This window comes from Typopeltis vanoorti, chromosome 19 (genome assembly GCF_054136105.1).
Source record: "Typopeltis vanoorti isolate ZY-2024b chromosome 19, IOZ_Tvanoo_1.0, whole genome shotgun sequence".
In the NCBI taxonomy this organism is placed as follows: domain Eukaryota; kingdom Metazoa; phylum Arthropoda; class Arachnida; order Uropygi; family Thelyphonidae; genus Typopeltis; species Typopeltis vanoorti.
In genome coordinates, this window is record NC_143567.1 from 58,129,675 (window position 1) to 58,151,018 (window position 21,344).

A 21,344-nucleotide genomic window follows, 5' to 3' on the forward strand; every position below is an offset into this window, starting at 1 on the left:
GTTGTGCATGATGGAGCATTGTCTCAGCAGAGGAAAGTGACCAGGCATGCCTCAGGATTCTGTTCTTGGGTCCATGCTGTTTAACTTATTTGTTAATGATATGTAATGCGAAATGACTGGAGATCTTCAGATATCTGCTGACAATGCCAAAAGTATGTAGAATTAGCAAGAGTGTTGCTGATGTTAATTCTCGACATGAAGATTTGAATAGACTTTTTGGCTTGGACAAATGAGTGGGCTCTACTTTCAATATTAATTAATGCAAATTGCTGAACTTTGGATGCACAGATAAATTGCTTTGTACTGTATTTGTGGAGCTGTGTTTCAGGAAGATTCAAAATCTTGGAGTGATTTAAAATTCCAAAGGCACATTGCAAGTGTTGTGAAAGACTGCACATCATATTGCTGATAAGAAGTGCACTGGCATTTAAAGATGAGGTGGTGCTGGTGCTTCTATATAAACCATTGGTTAGACCACTTATGGACTGTTGTGTGCTTAGATTTGATCACCTAGTTTTCATTCATCTTCTCTAGTGTTTCCACATGATGTGGAAACACTAGAGAAGATCCAGAGATGAATGACCAAAGTAATATCAGGACTCTGGAATGTTAGCAATGCAGAGAGGTGAGAATGTAGATTGCAATTTGGTGAAAAGGATGAAAAGAGGTGATATGATAGAGACCTTCAATTTAGTGAAGGAATTTTACCAGATTAATGCAAAAGAGATTATAAAAAGAGTCGAGGGTGAGGTGGGAAAAATGAGAAGCCATCCCTGGAAGTTGTGTAAAGATGTGGTGAAAAACGAATAGTACGAGGAGTAGATTTTTTACATGGAGAGTGATTGGTGAGTGGAATGCATTACCCTAATGTGTTATGAATGCAGGGGAGTATAAATGATTTCAAGTTAAAAATGATAGATATGTTGCTAGTCAAGTGGGCCTTCCACAATGAGTCTGCTGGCTCCATAGAAGTTACTATAATAATAATAATAATATTGTCTGCTATTTGTCAAAACATGTATTTTCTGTTGGTTTTATGCAAGATGAAAAACATTACACTTTCTGAAAAGAAAACTGTGACTTCTATATGAGACTAGTTTCTTTTGTTAAATAATCTTTATAAACATTATTCACTTTATTATTGCTGACTGGGCTGGAGTCTCTGTTACTGCAGTGTTTTTCAAAATTGTAACAAAATGGATAGTAGTGGCTTTAAGTTCAGTTATTTCTTCTTGCAGTTAGTAATGTTTTCTGTATTTTTAGCATGTTCGTTTTGCTGCCAGGAAGAAGCAAAGAACAAGCTTTCAAGATTGGAGAGGAAATAGCTGAAGCAGTAACAGCTCTTAACCCAAAGCCTGTGAAACTGAAATTTGAAAAGGTGATCATATTGGAATAATGGATTTTACATGTTAGCAACGAAAGTTTGTAGAGAATTACAGCTTGTGTTTCCAAATGTGAAATGAAATTTTATTCTTAAAAGTCCATTTATAGTTGTCTGTACTAAAATATTCTTTATTTTGTTCTTGTTCACATGTTTACAATACATATATGTAGTAATACGTTTTAACTCTTTTACTGCCCTTGACATGTTTATTTACCAGTCACTAATTACATGGATGTGAAACATCCATTGAAATTGTAATACAGTAACAATCGATACTATTGAAATGACATGGATGCAAAACATAAATTAATTGATATACTAAAATCAAACAAATGTATATATGGCTATTTGAAAAAACTAACAGAATAAGCTGTTAGCTTATTTCTGTTAGTTTTCATTCAGGCTGCATCCACAAATTAGATTCCAATATGTAATTATAATAAATTTAGTTTAATCCTTTATCCAAGTGTATGCAAACAAAGTTTGCGCCTGAAGTGTCTTCAGGACTGGGGCAACTCGTGGTAAAAGTGGACCAAGCTCTCATCACTCCTTGTCTTAATATCTCCCATAATGCAAAGCTCATCTCCTTGCAGACATGTATAATGTTTTGCATTAAGGGAAGGGCCACTACCCAGACTGGTTTCGACCCTGTGGTGATACTAAGGCAGAAGCAATGGAGAAGTCATATTTACCTATATGTAAGGTAAATAGGTAAAATATGACTTCTCATATTTACCTAATTTACCTAAAATAGGTAAATATGACTTCTCCATTGCTTCTGCCTTAGTATCATCACTTCTGGGTCTGGCTCCCACTGATGAGAGTCACTCCCACCGCGGGCCGCATGTGGGCCCACGGGCAGTGCTTTGAAAATAGAAAAGATGAGCACCAAAAGAGTAATCATAATGGGAGACTTTAATTATCCAAATATTGATTGGGTAGCAGTAGAATCTCATAAGAAGAATGAAAATGCATTTATTGAGCTGTTGCGGGGCAACTTCCTCAAGCAGCATGTGACAGAAGGAACTCAAGGTCAAAGAGTTGGAGGGCGTTTCAGTTAAAGACGTAACTATTCTTCCTCCGGTTGGTGACAGCGATCATGAAGTACTCACTTGGGAAGTGACTAAGTTTATGAATGTTCCATTCAGAAAAAGTTACATGATGAACTACAAAGCAGGAAATTATGACCAACTGAGGAGTATACTGAGTTCAGTGGAATGGGATCAGTTGCTGAATGGAAAGATTATCTACAGTGCATGGGAAGCAGTTAAACAATACTTGAATGATGCAATATCAGAATGTGTCCTGAGAGTTCGAAGAATAAATAGAGTAGGAGTCAAATGGATGTGTAATCTTATTAAGCAAGAGATTTGTAAGAAAAGGATGATTTGGAAGGAATATCGTTTGCATGAGGGGTGACATCCGTTATGAACGTTATAAGCAGCAGGCTAGAATAGTCGCAACTGTTGTACGGAAAACAAAGTCTGAGTATGAAAAGAAACTAGCTCTGTGTGCTAAGGACAACCCACAAGAATTCTATCAATATGCTGCAAGTAAAAGAAAGAATGAATATGAAAGAATAACTCTTCTAAATCCAGATGGCGTGAGGGGTATAGATGTTAATGAGTGCCCATTTTGTTAAAAGCTATCAACCTGGTGAACGCAACATTGAGCTCACTGTTACCTCTTCACTAGATGTAGAAACACGGTGTGTGAGGCTGAGGTATTAGAGATGTTACACAAATTGAATAAGAATTCAGCAATAGTGACTGATGGAATATCAGCACGTGTGTTAAAAGAGTGTTCAGCTGAACTGGCCATTCCTTTGACCAGGCTGTTTAATATGAGTCTCAGAACAGGGAAGATTCTGCAGGAATGGAAGGAATGTATGGTAATGCCATTGCCCTTGTGCAATGGCATTACCCTTGTAATTTAGTGTGTTAAAATTTAGTGTGTAATTCAACTTTCTCCTTTCCAGTAAAGTATCTCAGGAGCGGTGGTGACAATTTTAGAAAAATTGGTTAAGGCTCACATTCAGAAATGGGTTGACAGTGAATCGCTACTACTTTGCATTGAACAATATGGGGTTTACTAAGGGAAGGTCATGTTTTAGCAACCTGTTCACATTCTATAACAATGTTACCATTGAACTAGGCATGGAGAATGGATACACAATGATAGTTTTGGATATTGCTAAGGCTTTTGACAGAATACACTGTTGCAAAATTGGAGAAAATGGGTTTGAGTTATACAATATTAGCTTGGCAGCCCATCTGCCACAGGTAGGGACAGGTAATATCTCTGTATCTCCTGTCCCTGTCTCTCCATCTTCCAGCCACCATCCTGCTGTTGAAGAAGAGGCTTTGATTCTCAGACTGACATCATCTCTAAATGATCCTCCTCTTCTCAAATATAACCATCAAATTCTTAAATCTCTCATCCAGACTCACCTTCTGGGAATGGATATTACAGATCAGTTAAATGACTACCTCCATGCTGAATTCTCTGAACACTTGATGCCTCATCAACATCAGCCTACGTCTCATTCTACAATGACTTTGTCAAATAGGAAGCAGAGGAAGAGGGCCTATGCAGGCCCTCTATAAAAAGAATAGAGGGCAATGTGCCAAAACCATCATTGACAGTGCTTCTCCTCTACCTCTAGCAGACTTACATGATGATTTTGTTAAATTCTGGAGTACAGTCTTTTCTGCTCCCCCTCCACACTTCCCTGATGATGACCATCCTACGATATTGAGGTCCATTCCTGCCTTTCAAATATTGAGGTCCATTCCTGCCTTTCAAATATTGAGGTCCATTCCTGCCTTTCAAGTATAGCTGCTTTGTTCTCCATCTAGGAGAACAAAGCAGCTCTACCATCCAATTTCTCCACCTCCGGACCTGATGGCTTTCCTGCATCTAGGCTTTGGAAGGTGCTGTTGAAGATTCTTCAAGACTTATTGGACATTCTCCTTACCAGTAAAGTAATACCAGTAAAGTAATATCACCATACCTACATGCTTCAAGAACTATCTTCATTCCGAAGAAAGAAACTTCAAGCTGTGCATCAGACTTTAGACCTATTACTATCTTCCCTGTGATACTTAGACTCTTATCATAAAATCTTAGTGATTTTATGATTAATGACTTCAGCAACATATACAGCATGATTATAGACAGAGAGCTTTTGTCCCTTTTTGACCGCTGTGCCGAGAATATATATCTTCTTTCTTCTCTTCTCTCTGATTCCCAACGCCGCCTTAAGCCTCTATATATATGCCATCACTGGACCTCCAAAAGGCCTTTGGTAGCGTCTCCCTTCCTGCTCTCCTCCGAGCACTGTCTATTGCTGGATGTCCAGAACCCTTTCTTTCTTATATTATGGAGCTATACTTGGGTAGCTCCATCACTACAGGGTCCCATGTGACTTCTATTCCCGCAGTGCGGGGTGTTTGCCAGGGTGATCCTCTATCTCCCCTTTTCTTTAACTGCATCATAGATGAGTTTCTTCACTCTCTTCCTAGCCATATAGCTACTCTCTAGGCGCTTCTTCCTCTAATGCTATGGCCTTTTGCGGATGATCTTATTCTCGTAGCTCTACTAAGGTAGGTTTGCAGGACCTCCTTGACCGGGCAGTTGACTTTTTCTCTATTTGAGGCCTTTCTATTAACGTAGAGAAGTCCTGCTCTTTAGCTCCTGTCCTCTCTGGTCGTGACAAGTAGCTTAAGGTCGAGACTATAGAGTTTTCCCTGTACGGGAGGCCGTTGCATGCTTTGACCATCCTGGAAGAGTGGCGATACCTCGGTATCATGTTCACCCCAAAGGGAAGGTCTTCTGCCCCTTCTATCCTAGAAGCTGGGATCGCTTCTTTGAGGAAAGCTCCTCTCTAACCCCAGCAAAGACTGTTTCACCTTTCCCACTATCTCCTACCTCGCTTTTACCACAAGTTGGTGCTTGGTAGGACATATATCTCGGTACTGTCCCGAATGGACAGATCTATCTGTTCAGCTGTGAGATCATGGCAACACATGCTGCCTGACACCCCCCTACTGCATATTTCCACTTGAGTGTGAAAGACGGTGGGCTCAGGATTTCATCACTTAGATGGCTGATCCACGCCTGCAGCTGTCCCAAATCGCAAAATTAGAACTATCTTCTTCCCCTATCTGCAGAGAGGCTTTCTATAGTCCATTAATACAAGAAGACTTTAGGCAGGCTAAAGGCTGGTCCCATTATCAAGGTACCTTAATTAAGTCAGCACCTGCAGAACACAAGAGATGGGCATCTCTGCTGCACTCTTCTGTAGATGATGTTCCTTTAAAAGAGTATCTGGTGCCTCCCCAGCATGATTGGGTAAGGGATGGCACCAGACTCCTCCCTGGGTTCGAGTATATTGACCTTATCAGGATGAGGATCAATGCCCCACCCATTTAAGCCTGCACAGCTCAATGGGGTAGTGTAGTTATAAAGACTTAAAACAGCTTGGGCTTACTCAGAAGGATATAAAAGTTCTTTTCTTGAGTGCCACTACAGTGAGACATTGTCTCATATGGTTCAGTGTTGCTTCCGCACCCATGGGGTCTGCATGCAGAGGCATGATGCCATGGTCTCCATTCTGAATAATTGCTTTAAGAACAAAGGTTGGGAGACCGCGGTGGAACCACATTATAGGACCTCCACGGGTTTGCGTAAGCCAGACTTAGTGATTAAAAGAGATGGTGATGTTTGGTTAGTTGATGCCCAGGTGGTGGGAACAGAGTGCCCACTGGCCTATAGACATAATAAGGTTAACTATTATAAGAATGACCAAGATCTAGTTAGTAAGATACAAGAGGAGCATGGGGCAACTCCGAGGTTTACCAGCACCACCATCTCTTTACATGGCATATGGAGCGCAGATAGTTATAAAGACTTAAAACAGCTTGGGCTTACTCAGAAGGATATAAAAGTTCTTTTCTTGAGGGCCCTACAGGGCATACTGGTGTCATGGCGTTGCCACTAGAGAATGACCACAATGATAACTAGAACAGGCATAGGGTAAAACACTTGTAAAGGCTTAGGCCTATATCAAGTCTGGACGAGATGTCTGGATGTCATGTAAGGGTAGTACTGCCCATAACCAGTACAAAGATTAAAATAAAAATAAAATAAAATAAAAAATAACAAGTGGTGTGCGATAAGGATCAGTGCTTGGTCCACTGTTATTCAATCTGTACATTAATGATATTGGGAAGGATTTGACAAGTGACATACAGCTACTATTTGCTGATGATGCAAAGATAGATAGGATAATCAGGAATGCTGCTGATATGTAGTACTTGCAGAATGATTTGAATAGGCCGGAATTGTGGGCATGGGAAAATGGGTGTCAGTTCAATGTGAATAAATTTAAAGTCATTCACTTGCATGATTAGATATCCAGTGTCGTATTATATTGGTGGGATTAGATAGAAGATACTGATGAGGCTAGGGATCTTAGAGTGTTAATAGATAGGAAGTTGAAGTTCAGGGGCCGTGTGACAAAGATTGCAAATACAACTCAAAAGATAATTGTAATGCTGAAACAAACATTCACATGTAAAGATGAGGATGTTTTTTGCCTCTTTACAAGATCTTAATGAGACCTCACTTGGACTATTGTGCGCAGGTCTGGTCTCCTGGTTTCTGTTGTGATTCTGATATATTGGAGAGAGTACAAAGGAGAGTGTTAAAAATGATATCAGGATTGTGGAATACTGATTATGAAAACAGATTGAGAATTTGTAGACTGCAGACACTAGCAAGCAGGAGAAAGAGGGGTGATATGATTGAGACTTACAAACTTCTGAAAGGGTCATACAGGATTTCAATTGATGGAATTTTTCAATTTATGGAGGGTGGGGAAAGAACAAGAGGGCATCCTTTGAAGCTGAGAATGAAGGCTGCCAAGAAGGGTGTGAGAGCTAAATTTTTCTCTCAGAGGGTGGTGCGTGATTGGAATGGATTCCTTGGATGTTGTGAGTGCAAGCAGTGTGAATGAATTCAAGAATAAGTATGATAGCTGGTGTGTGTAGTATGTGGCGTCCCTCGATGAGTCTCTGACTCTCTGGTGGTCACTCTTAATAATAATATATACCTTGTATATGCGAAATGTATAAAAATAATCATTCAGTTATTGAGCCTTTTCATTTATCCCTTTATGATAATAAATTAAAAGTATGAAATTGTTGCATACATTATACATTTTTAATTTGAATCCCACCCAAAATCTTATAAATTTATTGTGACCAAACAAACATTTAAGTCACTTCAGGCCTCCAGTAGGCAGAGTGGTTATCTCACACCATGCTATGAAATTCATCGACCATCTTAAAGGCATTCACAAAACATTCATGTTCACAGTAAGATTTGACGTTGACTTGGTGAATCAAGTGACAACTTGGTTGATTGAGTGCATATGCTATCCACTCAGGCCAACCATGTAGCATACTTGCCAACATGAATATTAATTATTAAAATGCATTGCTGCAAAGTTTCCAAAAGAGGACTCATCATAACTTATAATCAAAAGTGTTTTTTATGCATTTGTAGGTGTATCTACCATGTGTATTACAAACAAAAAAACGCTATGTTGGCTATATGTTTGAAAGCATTGATCAAAAAGAACCAGTGTTTGATCCTAAAGGAATAGAAACTGTTCGTCGTGATTCCTGTCCTGCTGTTGGAAAAGTAAGTTATTTTATAATTTTTTTAAAGGAATTCTGTCTTTGAAATAACTCTAAATAACCATCATTCATTTTACTTATCTAAAGTCATTAGGATCTAAAACTGCACAAACAATTAGGAACGCTAGTAAACAATACAATTTTATTGACCTTTATATGAATTCTGTTGATTTTAATTTATTTTATCTTGAATTATATTATGTGATAATATATTTGTGATATATTATCACATAATATATCATGAGTGCATATATATATATATATATATATATACGTACTTATATAAATATATATACGTATATATATTTATATATAGAACTTAGAAGAGCTTAAGTTAGCTCTCTAACATACCAGTAGGAATAACACGTAGAAAGGAGAAGAAGATATATATATATATATATATATATATATATATATATATATATATATTACAGAACTTCATCCACTATACTTGGCAGAAAATATAATAGTTACTTTAAAATTGTTCATTATGTAAATAAATTTCGTACAGAGTTCATAAACATTGCTTCCATTTCTGTCTTGGAATCAGCTTGTTCCAGAACAGAAGGATGTTTCAAATGAGCCTCTAATGGATTTAAAAAATATTTAATTATATATGATTTTGTCAATTATATATGATTTTATATTTATATAATCGATACGATACTGTGTAAACTTTCTTTTTCTCAAAGTTTTCTTTTCATAAGCAAAACATGTAGCTTTCATCATCCTTTGAAGCAAACATGTTTGTCAAAAATGCATCATATTTAAGCACCATTCAACTTGCATGGATTTTCAACTTGGGCAGAAACCTTTGGAATGAATTAACTGCATAAGTTGACTTGTTGTATACACTGTTTGTAAAGAAGTCAATGGACACCTCCATTGGTTAAAGTTTATCTCACCATGTAAAGAATGCATGGTTGTAGCTGGTATAAATTGGAGGAATACGATGCTCCCAAGTCATTGCAATTGTGTCTGCATGAAATGGCTATCAGAAGGGAACCGACAGACTTTGAAAAAGGTGTTGTGATGGGTGATACGTTGCGGGCCTATCTGTTCAGCAAATCGAGGGAGGACACCTACTCTACAACTCTGTCTCCACCACTCAATCCACCAACTACAGCAAACTGAAACTACACCAATACCATCAACTGCCCACCACCACCACTAGTATTTTCACAGACAATCACAATAATAAATTTAGTTTAATCCTTTATCCAAGTGTGAGCAAACAAAGTTGTGCCTGAAAGTATCTTCAGGACTGGGGTAAGGTGGTGCGACACCAGGCAACTCATTGCAAAGGTGGAGCAAGCTAACATCACTCCTATCTCAGTATCTCCTATAATGCAAAACACATCTCCTTGCAGATATGTCTAATGTTATGCATTAAGGGAAGGACCACTACCCAGACTAGTTTCGACCTTTATTGAGGTCTCTTCAGTGGGAGCCAGGCCCAAGTGGAGATACCAGGCAGAAGCATTAGCAAGGTCATCTCTACCTATAGGAGTTGCCAAACGGTGTGCCACTTTTTAATAAATTACTCTGGATTTAGAGAAAGATGTTGAAAGTTTATTTTTCACTTGGTTAGACTATAATAAATTTAGTTTAATCCTTTATCCAAGTGTGAGAAAACAAAGTTTGTGCCTGAAAGTATATTCAGGACTTTCTCTTTACAACTTTCTTCTTTCTCTAAATCCAGAGTAATTTATTAAAAAGATGGCACATCGTTTGGCAACTCCTATAGGTAGAGATGACCTTGCAAATGCTTCTGCCTGGTATCTCCACTTGGGCCTGGCTCCCACTGAAGAGACCTCAATAAAGGTAGAAACTAGTCTGGGTAGTGGCCCTTCCCTTAATGCATAACATTAGACATATCCGCAAGGATGTGTTTTGCATTATGGGAGATACTCAGATATGAGTGATGTTAGCTTGCTCCACCTTTGCAATGAGTTGCCTGATGTTGTACCACCTTACCCCAGTCCTGAAGATACTTTCAGGCACAAACTGTGTTTGCTCACACTTGGATAAAGAATTAAACTAAATTTATTATAGTTATACCAACGGCAGGATTCGAACCGGCAGCCTTTTGGTTGGAGAGCAGATGCACTAACCATTCAGCCAACCAGCTGGATAGTGTGTGTATGTGTGTGTGTGTGTGTGTGTGTGTATATATATATATATATATATATATACACACACACACACACACGTAGGCTGTTCAATAAGTTATAAGACTATATTTATACAGAAAACAGATTACCTTTAATCGTCATCATTTGCATGGTCTTTTTCGAAGTAACTGCCGTGAGACGCGATGCATTTTTCCCAACATTGCGTCCACTTCTTAAACACATGTGAAAGTCCGTTTTTTGAGTTCTTTCAAAACTGCCTCAGCAGCTTTACACATGCTTTGTTGCTTTCGAAATGGCAGCCTCTTAGTAGTTTCTTGAGCTGAGGAAACAGCTAGAAATCGCACGGTGCGAGATCAGGACTGTATGGAGGGTGTGGGAGGATATCTATGTTGTTCTTCTGCAAAACGTCCACTACACCACCAGCAATATGTGGCCTTGCATTATCGTGGTGCAATAAAAAGCCATTCTTCAGCAATGGAAGCTTCCTTTTAACGTGCTGTACCATTGTCTGTAAAACATACGCATAGTATGAGCAGTTTACAGTATTCCCAGGTTCTACAGCGGGTTGGTAAACAATGCCTTCGTAGTCAAAAAACGTTATGGTCATAACTTTACCAGCCGAATTTACAGTTTTTGCTTTCTTGGGGGTAGGCGAACACAGATGCTTCCATTCACTACTTTGTTGTTTCATTGTAGGGTCATAGTGATACAACCAAGCTTCATCTGCTGTAATGATGCATTTTAAGAAGTTGTCGCCTTCTTGTTCCAGTCTTTCTTTCCATTCTGTGCACACATCCATTCGATGCTGCATTTGCTCCGGTGCCAAGAGTTTGGGAATTCATTGGGTGCAAACACGTTTCAGTCTTAAATGTTCAGCCATGATTGAGTGAACACTTCCCACAGAAATATTCAGGACAACATGCAGCTGGCATACTGCAATTCTGCGATCATCCTTGATGATAATCGCTGCTGTGTTGATCATTGTCTCTGTGATGGATGTTGAAGGTCTTCCCTCACGTTCAAGATCTTCCACATTTTGCCTTCCTTCTTTAAAAGTTTTATGCCAGCGAAAAACACTTGCCCTCGAGGTGGAAAGTTTCGTGTATCATGTTAAAAGTGTCTGATGCCAATTTTTGCAAGCACACACAAAATTTAATCGCATAACGCTGTTCCAAGAACGCTTCCATTTTGACGACTGGTCGCGGCTCGTAGGCACGCCGAAACAAGCTTGCGTTTAGTCACGTGACACTCTGGCACATCAGTTTGTATACGCCATCTATCAACCTCTTTTGTTAATACAGACAGCAACATTTCTTTATTCCACAGAAATTAATATTGTGATGAGTGGTTTCGCGACAGTAAAATTAGTCTTATTACTTATTGAACAGCCCTCGTATATATATATATATATATATATATATATATATGTATATGTACACCCTCTGTCCATAAAGAAACCGAACTTTTCGAAAATAGAAGAAACTAGTGACACCATCTGTTGTATCTTTTTGTTGTCGAAAGCGACAACCTTCATTAGTGATGTGTCAACTGTTTATGACATTTGTTTCATTAGAAGCCAAGTTATAGTGCCAAGAGTGACAACATGTTTTGACGAAAGGTCGGAAAATGAGTTTCAAACAGAGAGCTGCGATTGACTTTTGTGTTAAACTTGGTAAAAGTTTTACCGAAACACATCAAATGCTTCAAAAAGCATACAGTGATGGATGCTTATCCCATACTCAAGTTTACGAGTGGTTTAAGCAATTTCAAAGTGGTCGTGAGATGCTTGAGGATGACAAAAATCCAGGCCATCCAAAAATTGGACTAAGCAAAGTTAACATCAAAAAATTGCGTGAATTTAAAAGAATCCAAAATCGTCCGTGCGATTGATTGAATTGGGGATTCCAAAATCAACCGTGCACAACATTTTGACTGAGAGTTTGGGCCTTTGTAAATTGAATGCGCGATTTGTTCCCCACAAGTTGACCGAAGACCCAAAAAAGTATCGAATTGAACACTGCCAGGACCTCATTAAAATCGCTCATAAGGACTCAAACTTCCTTGGAACGATCGTTACTGGTGACGAAACATGGTGTTTTGAATATGAGCCCGAAACAAAGTGTCAGAGTGCTGAGTCAAGACCACCAGAAGAGGGGCATCCAAAAAAAAAGTCACTTGGAGAAGTCAGAAGTAAAGATAATGCTAATTTGTTTCTACAATTCCAAGGGCATTATCCACAAAGAATTCAATCCGCCTGGCCAAACAGTCAATTGTGAGTTTTATTTCGAAGTTTTGAAGCAATTGATAGCAAGAATTTGTTGCGTACGGCATGATGCAGGCAGTTGGTCACTTTTGCATGATAATGCACTATCTCATTGTTCGAACATTGTGAGACAGTTTTTGAGCAAACACCAAGTTTGTGTGTTGGATCACTCGCCGTATTCACCTGATTTAGCACTCTGTGACTTCTTTCTCTTCCCCCGATTTCATTTGCCGATGAAAGGAAAGCGATACAACGGCATTGAAAACTTTTAAGCGGCAGTGACCACGACCCTCAACAGTATCCCAAAAACCGATATAAAAAACTCATTTAACGAATTAATTGACCATGCTAAATGCTGTATCGAAGCTGAGGGAGAGTATATTGATTGAAATAAATTATTTGAATAATTATAATTGACCTGTGTTTTATTTTCTATCAAAAGTTTGGTTTCTTTTTGGACAGAGGGTGTATATACACTGTCCGACCAAAGATGCAAGAACCCTGGCTGGCACAGTGTCAAGAAGAGTCAGTTCATGTTGAACGGGTGAAAGGCGATGTACAAATTCATCACCAACATGCGGAATCACGTATTTATATGTAAAATTTTCCAACTGTCGAACAAGTAAAATAGTTGCCACTTTAAAAACTAGAATTTTCATAAAAGAAAAGCTAATTTTCCAACATATCATAATAAATACTCATCATTGATTACCCTATTATCAGAATGGATTTGCTTCTTCTGCCATATGAAGATGTGTTGAGGAGTCTTATATCTGTGGTTGGACAGTATATATATGTTATTATTATTATTATTACAGATAACAATCTCACATTTAAATATCAAGTGGCATTAGTTTATATAGATTTCTCTGTATTCAGGCAGAGAATTTGCATACAGATTGATTGTTAAACATAATGATTACAGTATTCATGAAAACAACAAATTCAGTTTTAAGATCATTCTTCACGTGGTTCTAGTTGATTATATAAGCAAGAAAATCTATTTTCTTCCCCTTTTTTTGTGTGTGTGCGTGTGTGGAGAGAATAATTGTTGCCAGGTGGGAAAATGGATTGTGATGCTGTTTCTCTGCTCAGCCAGAATTTGATTTTTTTGATTCTAGGTTCTAGTGGAAGAGATCATGTGTGTGGTGGTGGTGTTCTTCTTGTGGTGATAATGCTCTTGGAGAAGATGGCTTCTCACTTTGTTTGAAGACTGTAAGCAAGAAGTCAGATGCCTCTCTTAATGAAAGAATTGTGATATCTGCTCTTTTGTACTACAGATAAAAGTTGTATATATATCACTGCTTTCACAGTGATGAAGAGATAACTACAGATTGAATGGTTTCTTGGCTGTAGAAGGTTCAAATATTCTTCTTCTGGATGCATATGGCCACAGATTAAGACTGCACTTCTACCTCAAGATGAACATATTAATCTGCTATCAACAGGCACTCCATGTATGTGTGCCAGACTGTTCCTGTTCTGTTGCAAAAGAGACAGTTTACTGATAATTCCGTTCAGCACTGAATGTCGGTGTCAACCTTGGTGACTACTGTGATAAGGTAGGTTTTAGTGGAATGGTGTTGGTTGAGATGAGAAGGATTATCTGATGAAGTGTTTTGCTGTGAATTTTATATTAAGGTGCTATAAATCTTGTTTACATCAAAGAGTACAAGGCCTACCCACATTACAGGTTTTTATTGAAAAAATAGGTTCCAGCTATTCTGCCATGGGAGGACAGGCTTTCTTCTGTTATGTTGTCAAGTATATCCACCTGAAATGCAGATTTCACAGTGTCTCTGCTCAGCCTGACTTCCAAATTGATGTGTAATTTTGGAAAGTGCGATGTGAGGCTTGGAGAAAAAATGTCACCCAAGACTCGCACCTCAGCAATGCCATACAGGAAAGAAGATCTAATTTACCTCTCGGTGATGGGGGTTTCTTACCATTGTTTTGTGGAAGATGTGTTCCATAAGGATCTCAGAAAGGGAGGCTGTCTTCGTTGTGTACATTATGAATGCAGAGATTGCTATATCAAGTTTTGTAGCTTAAGTAATAAGAATATGTCTTAAAGATTATTTGAGACTGCTAATGTTTATAAACTAGTTATTTAGTCCAAAAACAAACAGATAATATAAATAAATATTTTCATTGGTGATACTGATCTTGGGTACAAAAGTCAATCAATGGTATTAATAATGGTATTAATAAAATTCCACAAAAATTGGAATTAAAAAATAACTAGTTGCCTATTTTAGAAATTATGAAGTAGTGAACGTAAACTGTCAGGAATAGGTGCACTATTGAATTGTGCTGCTATACCATTAACCACGTCGCCGTCAATATGGATAAAATACATCACTTCTCTACACTTTGTATCCATCATATATTTCAATGTAATATCAATGGTATTACAATTTTAATATGCACTTCGCATCCATGGTAACCTCGATGCGAAGTGCATATTAAAACCACTGCATATTAAAGCATTAACCACCCAACTGCCCAAGACGGTTAATGCTTTAGAGTATTTTAGCAACAGAAAGAGAGAGATTCTCAAGCAGTAACAATCATTTGGTTTTGAGCAACTAACTATAGGTTAGATATTGCATCCAAACAGATGTCAGAAAATTGTTCTAGCTTAAATTGGCATTCCCATAATTATTTTCTTTGTGACTATATGATCCTCTTTCATTTGCATATTTGTTAGTCTTTTTTTTATTATTATTAATTTTCATTTAGTGGATTTTAAAAGTCACTACATGAAAAATTACTTTTTCACCTATCAAATAAATATCATTTGAGGATATATATATATATATATATATATATATATATATATATATATATATATATATACACACACACACACACACATGTATCCTCAAGTGATATTTATTTTATTAAATTGCATAGCCTAAAGCAACAAGATTATTTCTTGAAAGTGACCATAGAACACTAATTCTGATAAAATGCCTAGTTATTTAAACCAAAAGCCACTTTTAAATATTCAATTAATACATTTTAATTGCTTCAATTAACTAATTTATTATTTACTTAAATTATATAATACTTAAATACATTTAAGTATATTTTCCTATTTAGATTCTTGAAAAATCTCTTAAAATTCTGTTTGATACAAAAGATGTATCTGTTGTGAAACAGTATGTACAGCTACAGTTTCAGAAATTGATAAATGGAAAAGCTAGTATCCAAGATTATGTGTTTGCCAAGGAATATAGAGGAATCAGAGGCTATCGTCCAGGAGCATGTGTTCCTGCACTAGAAATATCTCGGTAAGTATATATTGATTAAATATTAATGATGCTTTAGGCTCCTTTCCTTTAGTGTTACATAGTGATCAGCATTTGTTTTACACAAATTATGGACTCTACAACTGTGTTATAAATAACTATTTTTAATTTCCTGACATTTCGACCTTCATATAAGGTCATCATCTGGAGTGTACACATATATATATACAGAGACAAGCTAAATTACATTTCACATAGTATGCTAAAGAGACAATGATTTGATCAACGGTTATTCTACTGGCATGACCTCTAGTGAAAATAAAATTACAATAAATAAATGAATTAAAATAAATTAACTACATCAAAACTATATCCTATTTAAGACAACATCAGAGAAACATTCTTTCATATAGATAGTTTTGTTACAGTAAAATGATGTCCTAATTTAACATGACAATTATTATATTAGATTTAGGATCCTGGATTACCTATGGTCCTATTTAAAATTAACTCTTAGGGAGAAAGGTTAAGTGGGTAGAATATGTGCATTCCATATGTTTGGAATTTTTAGACCATCATTATTGTTAAGATTAGGGTAATTAATAAGAATCTCACAGGACTCCTTAAATTTGCATTCATACCATGTTTTGGTACGATGTAAATCATAGTATGAACATATATTCCTATAGAGAAGGGATCTCAGAGTAGGATCTCCTAGATGTCCTTGATGAGGAGATATGTTTAGAGCTGAAGGATCAGAGGATGACCAAATATGAGGCACATCCGTAAGGATGGTCAGCTGGTTCCAGCCAGAAACATCATCCTTACACACTCCTCATCTCTTCCAACATCTGTTAAAGCAGGGTATCTCAATTGTCTTGTTCGACTGTACTTCTGTAATCCACTGAGATGCTTCAAATGCCAGAAATACGGACATGCCCAAACTGCATGTGTTGTGGCTCTGACACACCTGTGCCTGATCTGGTAGTGAAGAGTATGATAACCAGTCTTGCTCTTCCAAGAAAGCTAAACCATCAGGGTGATCACCCAGCATAACTTCCATGCATGTCAGAAGTGGAAAGATGAGAAATAAATACAAAAAATAAAAATAGATCATATCAGGATGCAAGAAGAAAGTTAGTCACATCACACCTGCTCTGAGATCTTCTTATGCTGAGAAGGCAACAGTAAAGAAATGTCAACAGCAACTCAGGTTTACATGTTTATTCCACCATTTGATAATTTCACCATACCTGAACTTTACGATCGTGACTGTTTCTCTGTTGAGCACATCAATTGCACGATGTATGGCCCTTCCACAAAAATGATTACATTTGATGAGAACCCACTTGTGAAAAAAATTATGACAAGGTTATCACTTAAAGACTTAAAGCCACCAGACCCGTTCCACAGAAAAAATGTATACGGTGGTGCCTTGTACTTCGAACGTTCCAGAGTACAAACACTTGAGAATGCAAGAAATTTGATTCGCAGTTTGAACTATAGTCCAGGAACTCAGAGTCATATATCATTAGATGGTTTTGGCACTCCATTGGGCATGCTTCTCCCCCACTAATTTTCCTCACTCACTTCCCCGTGCCTGTGTATGTGTCTGCCTCAGTCTGCTGTGCGTTGTCCTTTACTTTACACAGCCTAGTCATTGCACGATACATTTGTATAGAGAAATTTTAACTGTTTTTTGGCATTTTTTTTTATTGCCCATAGCATCTAAGAATGTAGAAAGAACAAAACCTAAAAGAAAAGTTGTAGTATCGACAATTGAATGAAAAAATATATTATCATGAAACTCAAAAGCGGTATACGTTTGACGGATCTGGCGACAATTTTTAAAATGTCAAAGTCAACGATAAGTAGCATTCTTAAGAATAAGGAAGCAATAAAAGCAGCAAATGTGGCTAAAGGTGTGACAACATTGACCTCCAGGAGATCACGTGTTATTGAAGAGATGGAAAAACTCCTTTTAGTGTGGATAAACGAGAAGCGATTACATGGTGACGTTATTACTGAGAGAATTATTTGTGAGAAAGCCAAACATCTGCATAGTGAACTTAAGAAACGCACACCTGAGACAGGTACTGAAAATGGGGAGTTTAAATGATGTAGAGGCCGATTCGATAAATTCAAAAAACGAACTGGGATCCATAGTGTTGTCATGAACGGAGAGGCTGCGAGTGCTGATGTAGAAGAAGTGGAAAAATTTGTAAAAACCTTTAAGGAGTACGTGGATAGTGAGGAATTTGTATCTCAACAAGTTTTTAATTGCAATGAAACTATTTTGGAAAAAAATGCCCAAAAGGACCTATATCACAAAAGAAGAAAAGACTGCACCGGGATGTAAACCTATGAAAGATAGAATTACTTTGCTGCTTTGTGGTAATGCTAGTGGAGACTTTAAGATAAAGCCTTTGCTCGTTTACCATTCTTAAAATCCACGCGTTTTTAAAAAGAACAATGTCATAAAGAGCAAATTCAGTGTTATGTGGAGGGTCAACACGAAAGCTTGGATTAGCAGAGAGTTTTTCACTGAGTGTATTTATCAAGAATTTACTCCCGCTGTAAAAGCTTATCTTACTAAAAAAAATCTACCATTAAAAGCTCTTCTAGTGACGGACAATGCTCCTGCTCATCCCCCAAATTTAGAGGAGGATTTAGTTGGTGAATTCAGTTTCATCAAGATAAAGTTTTTGCCGCCCAATACCACTTCTATCATACAACCCATGGACCAGCAAGTGATTTCAAACTTCAAAAAACTGTATATTAAGGCGGGGTGCTTAAGGGTCAAAGCTGTATAACTGAGAGGAGACCTCCCCATAGCTTTTAAAGGAATGCGGAGAACCGACCAGGGCTTCTGACCTAATGTCCAATCCTCACCTTCTCGTGGTGCACCCTGTTGGGTATCTACTTGGATACTGAACGGACGAGGATGGGCTGGCAATTTGGGATTTAGCCGACCAAATTGTATTCTTATTGGTTAAACCAAAATAGAAAATGATGGTACAACTTGACAAAATTTCATGCCGGCTGGGGCGTCGCCCGGTTAAACAAGGTCCCTGTTGTTTTCGCCAGGGAACCAGGGTGAACAGCGAAAAGTAAGCTACTGGAACAAATTTGAAAACGCACCCCAACTCAACATCACCAGAGTTAAAGATCGGTACTATCAACATAAGAAGCCTGAATGGCAAAGAAATGGAGCTAGCTGAGGAAATAGATAAGTACCAGATCGACGTAATAGGAGTGACTGAAACAAAAAAGACCAAAACTGGTGAGATCTTTCTGAGCAATAAATACAAAATGTTATATTCAGGCAATGACAATCAAGGAAAAGAAGGAGTAGCCATAGTATTCAACACAAAATACGAGGCTAATCTTCTTGAATGGCAGTCAGTCTCAAGTAGAGTAATGTGGGCAAATATCATAATGGGGAACTGGACAATGAAACTTATTTGTGCCTATGGTCCCACAAAAGGTTCTACTAAGGTAGAAGTGGAGGAATTTTTTGAGGCTTTAGAAAAAGCAACTGACACAATGAAAAAGGAAAGGTTGGTCCTTGTTGGGGATCTAAATAGCAGAGTAGGAAATGATTGTGAGACATACAAAAATATTTTGGGAAAATTTGGAGAAAAGAGCAAAGCTAATAATAATGGCAAATATCTGTTGGATTTCTGCTCAGGACATGGACTGGTTATTACTAACACTATGTTCTAACATAAAAATGTGCACAAATTCACATGGAGAGAAGAGGCAAGGAATAAGAAAAGTCTCATTGACTATGTTATTGTTGATAGTGATGTTTTCTCCCTGGTGCAGGACACCAGAGTGTACAGAGGATTTGAAATTGGAAGTGATCACTATTTAGTCGTGAGCAGGATAAAATTGAATTTCATATTGAAAAGAATGACATGTAAGGAAATTAAAAGTTGAGCAGCTCTCAGATGTGAACTATAGACTAAAATACACAAAGATTATTGAAGAAAAAATGAAAGAGTTTGAGAACAGGAATCAAACCTTGGAGATTCAGTGGCAAACTCTGAAGAAAACATTGATTGATTCAGCCAGAGAGGCATGTGGTGAGGTTGTCTGCAAGGATAAAAAAATTAGAACTCCCTGGTGGACACAGGAAGTTAAAGAGGCAGTGAAGGAAAAGAAGAAAGCATATCAAAGTTTCTGTCAAATAAGTCAGCTTGTGCTCTTAGAGAATATAGAGGCAAATGCAAGAATGCTAAACACTGTGTAAAACTAGCTAAACAAAAGTCATGGGAGGACTTTGGCAAGAATATAAAAAATAAATATCAAGAAGGTGTCAAAATATTCTGGAGGTTGTTGAAGAAGCTTAGGAATGGAGGAAAGAGTGCTGTAGAAGGAGTTAGTGATGATCAAGGTGACATGAAAACAGGAGAAAAAGATATCCTTGAAGTATGGAGTAATTACTTTGAAAAACTGCTAAATGAAACAAGCAGTGATGATAGCACAGTAGTAAAAAACACTGACCAGGCATGCAGTCGGGAATACATATCCATACTTGAAGTAGAAAAAGCCATCAAAGGCTTGAAATGTGGAAAGGCAGCAGGAGTAGATGATATTCGACCAGAAATGTTGAAGTATGGTGGTATAAGAGTCTTACAGTGGCTGCACTGCATAGTTCAGAAGGCCTGGACAGAGGGATGAATTCCTGATGATTGGAGTAGAGCTCTCATAGTACCAATATATTAAAAGGAAAATAAAACTGAATGTGAGAATTACAGAGGTATTTCCCTACTGAGTGTTCCTGGCAAGATCTATGCAAGTATACTTGAGAAACGGTTGAGAAGAATTGTGGAAGAAAAGCTTGGTGAAGAACAAGCTGGATTCAGGCCAAATAGAGGCTGTCAAGATCATATCTTAACTTTATGACAAATAGTTGAGAAAGCATGGGAATATAACAAAGATCTGTATTTAAGTTTTGTCAATTTGGGAAAGGCATATGACAAGGTGCTCTTGACCAAAGATTAGAGACCGCAGATATGAGAGTCCTGAGAAAGATTATAGGCATGAACAGATGGCATCAATGGCAATATCATATTAAAAACGAGGATATTAGGAAAGAATTTGACATTGTCAGCATCCAGGAATGCGATAGCAGAGCTAATCTCAGGTGGTATGGTCACTTAAACAGAATGGACGAGGAAAGATTAGCAAAACAGTGTTCTCTGCCAGTTTGGCAGCAAAACGACCCAGGGGAAGACCAAGATATAGGTGGATTGATACGGTACAAATTGCCTTAGACGATAGAAATATAAGATCTGATAATGTTGGAGTCTTGACAAGTAACAGACTGATTTGGAGGAAAATTGTAGATAGGAAGTTAGTAATGATGTAATTTTGTCATGTAGTACTATCGTATCCTGTACACCCCTTGAGGGTACATGGCAGGAATTTGATGATGATGATAATGTATATTAAGGCTATGTTTCAAAAGTGCTTTGAAATAACCAATGCCACAGAACTGACTCTTAAAGAATTTTGGAAAGAGCATTACAACAATCTTCATTGCTTAAGGATCGTCGATAAGGCATGGAAAGAAGTTTCTATAAAACAATGATTTCT

The 21,344-nt window shown here is 37.6% G+C and overlaps 1 protein-coding gene across 1 annotated transcript in view; it reads left to right on the forward strand.

Annotated features, from left to right (window-relative positions):
* LOC150096146 (uncharacterized) overlaps nt 1-21,344 on the forward strand; it is a 283,232-nt gene that overhangs the window by 174,399 nt on the left and 87,489 nt on the right. The window contains exons 17-19 of the mRNA XM_090409625.1: nt 1,264-1,378; nt 7,955-8,092; nt 15,592-15,782. Coding sequence (XP_090265751.1) covers nt 1,264-1,378; nt 7,955-8,092; nt 15,592-15,782 — 444 coding nt within the window. The remainder of the gene's footprint in view (nt 1-1,263; nt 1,379-7,954; nt 8,093-15,591; nt 15,783-21,344) is intronic.